This window comes from Clytia hemisphaerica, unplaced genomic scaffold (genome assembly GCF_902728285.1).
Source record: "Clytia hemisphaerica strain Z4C2 unplaced genomic scaffold, Clytia hemisphaerica genome assembly, whole genome shotgun sequence".
In the NCBI taxonomy this organism is placed as follows: Eukaryota; Metazoa; Cnidaria; class Hydrozoa; order Leptothecata; family Clytiidae; genus Clytia; species Clytia hemisphaerica.
The window spans coordinates 1,260,504-1,262,717 of record NW_027103240.1 but is presented as its reverse complement, the minus strand read 5'-3'; the positions used below and the strand labels follow the sequence as shown (position 1 = coordinate 1,262,717).

The following is a 2,214-nucleotide window of genomic DNA, read 5'->3' as shown; positions in this document are numbered from 1 at the left end:
AGAGGGGAAAACGAAAACGAAAATGAAAAACAATGATAAGGATGGTAAAAAGGAAAATACTGAAGAACAAAATGGAATGAGTCTTAATGACAAGATCATTATTGTTAAAATGGAGGAGCCTGATGTGAATGATGAAACATTGACCCATAATGCTTTGCAAACTATTCTACCTTCATCTGATGGTTTGTAGACTTTCATGTTTTAAGGTCTTGTTTGTTTGTTCATAACGAGGCCCCTAGTAGATTGGGCCTTTTTTTAGCGTGATGGTGTGAAACTACGATTTTACAAAACTCATGTGTGACTTATAATGGCAATAAAGTAACATTAGCTTTAAAATATCTTTGTGTACCAATGAGGTAACTCAATCCTAAATTTTATTTCATTCTCAGGTTCATTGTTTGATGAAATTATCGTCAAAATTGAAGAAGAGGAAGCAAACGAAATAAACCTTCAAAGTAATGACGTTCACGAAAACTTAATTTATTCTCGCAGTGTGGCTGCTCAAGGAAACGATATTATCACAGTGCAATATCCAACAACTCGAGCTTCTCGACCTGTTATCCGAACCGAAGCTGAGGAGAAACCTTACCAATGTGAAACATGTCTCAAACGTTTCGCTTATCATTGGCATTGGCAAAGACATCTTCGTTCTCATAATGGGGAAAAACCATTTAAGTGTGATTTTTGTGAGAAAGGATTTGCAGATTCAAGCACCTTGACAAAACATAGACGACAGCATACTGGGGAAAAACCCTTTGCATGTCAGGTTTGTGGAAAAATGTTTGCGCAATCAAGCAATCTTAATAAACATCTTCGAGTTCACAGTAAAAGTGAAAAACATTCCGAATTAAAACCATACAAATGTGATCTTGGTGACAAAAATTTTCCAAATATTAGCAACATAAAAACTCACGAACGTACTTGCCTTGGAGAAAACCCGTACAAATGCAATGTATGTGGGCAATCTTTTGCGCAACAAGATGAACTACTTAACCACGTTCGTACTACTCATTTTATTGCAACGTCATCTTTGAATGGTGAATTTCTTGAAACGCCGACTGAAACTTCTCAGACCCTTTCCATTGAAAAACGATACGAGTGTAATGTTTGTGGGAAATTCCTAGCAGACGACAAAAATTTGCGTCTGCATCTACGTATCCATTCTGGTGAAAAACCATACGCATGTCAAGTATGCAGTAAAAGGTTTACACAATGGAACGGTCTACAATCGCATCTTCGCACTCATGATGGTTTAAAACCGTATAATTGCGATGTTTGTGGAAAAGACTTCAGCACTTCTAGTAACTACAAGAGACATTGTTTAATTCACATAGGTGCAAAACTTTACAGCTGTGAAGTATGTGGTAATGCGTTTACAAATTCTGGTAATTTGAAAGTTCATATGCGAATGCATACAGGAGAAAGACCCTACTCTTGTGAAATATGTGGGAAATCATTTCGGCAAATAAGTGGCTTGCAATCACATCTTCGAACTCATTCTGGTGAAAAACCATTTAAGTGTGATGTTTGTGGTAGATCGTTTGCAGACTCAAGTAACATGCGTCAACATCGTAATTTGCATTCATTATCATCTTCTAATAAAAATTATATTACAATGATGTAAAATGGAAATGCTTCAAATTTGACGGAGCCCCATTTTCAAAAAAAAGAAAAATTTGGGGCAAATTTGGACCAAAAACTGTCTTAAAATGGGGTTTAAAGGACATTTTTCAAAATTGCCTCATTTCATTTTGTTGAGTTGCCTATACAGGATATAAAGGGTTGTGTATGTTTTTCCTAAGACCTAGCATGCGTACACCCCTGTCTCAGTGACGTGGTGAAGTTCTGAAATCCACCACGGTGTCTATGAGAAGTTTTCACCTGATTTGAATTTGAAATCTCAAGAACTCGCTGGGGTGCTTTTAACTTGATTAAAAAGAAATTAATTTTAAAGCATTGGCGAGTCTTGGTTCTCCTAGAATTCATTTTTTCCCGGGTTTCAAAATTGCCTCATTTCATTTTGTTGAGTTGCCTATACAGGATATAAAGGGTTGTGTATGTTTTTCCTAAGACCTACAATCCTACAAGAAATATTTGAGACAAAGGGGAGTTCCCGGTGTAATTTTGAACACCACAATTGATTTTTAAGCGCCTTAAACTACAGTTGGAAAGTAGAGTTTTAACTCTGAGTTTTAACATGAGACTTAAGTCTTA

General features: G+C 36.3%; 1 protein-coding gene across 1 annotated transcript; it reads left to right on the top strand.

Moving 5' to 3' along the window:
• On the top strand, positions 1 to 1,654 carry LOC136801358 (zinc finger protein 45-like). Its single transcript, XM_067058028.1, has 2 exons — positions 1 to 182; positions 390 to 1,654. The coding sequence occupies exons 1-2, from the start codon at positions 23 to 25 to the stop codon at positions 1,622 to 1,624; spliced, it is 1,395 nt and encodes a 464-aa protein (XP_066914129.1). The 5' UTR covers positions 1 to 22; the 3' UTR covers positions 1,625 to 1,654.
• Positions 1,655 to 2,214: the final 560 nt, after the last annotated feature.

What these genes read in the sequence shown, in the direction of transcription:
- LOC136801358 (XM_067058028.1), top strand. Translation starts at nt 23, where the DNA reads ATGAAAAACAATGATAAGGATGGTAAAAAGGAAAATACTGAAGAACAA. An exon ending in TATTCTACCTTCATCTGATG is followed by an intron (nt 183 to 389) that starts GTTTGTAGACTT and finishes TTTCATTCTCAG; the next exon opens with GTTCATTGTTTGATGAAATT.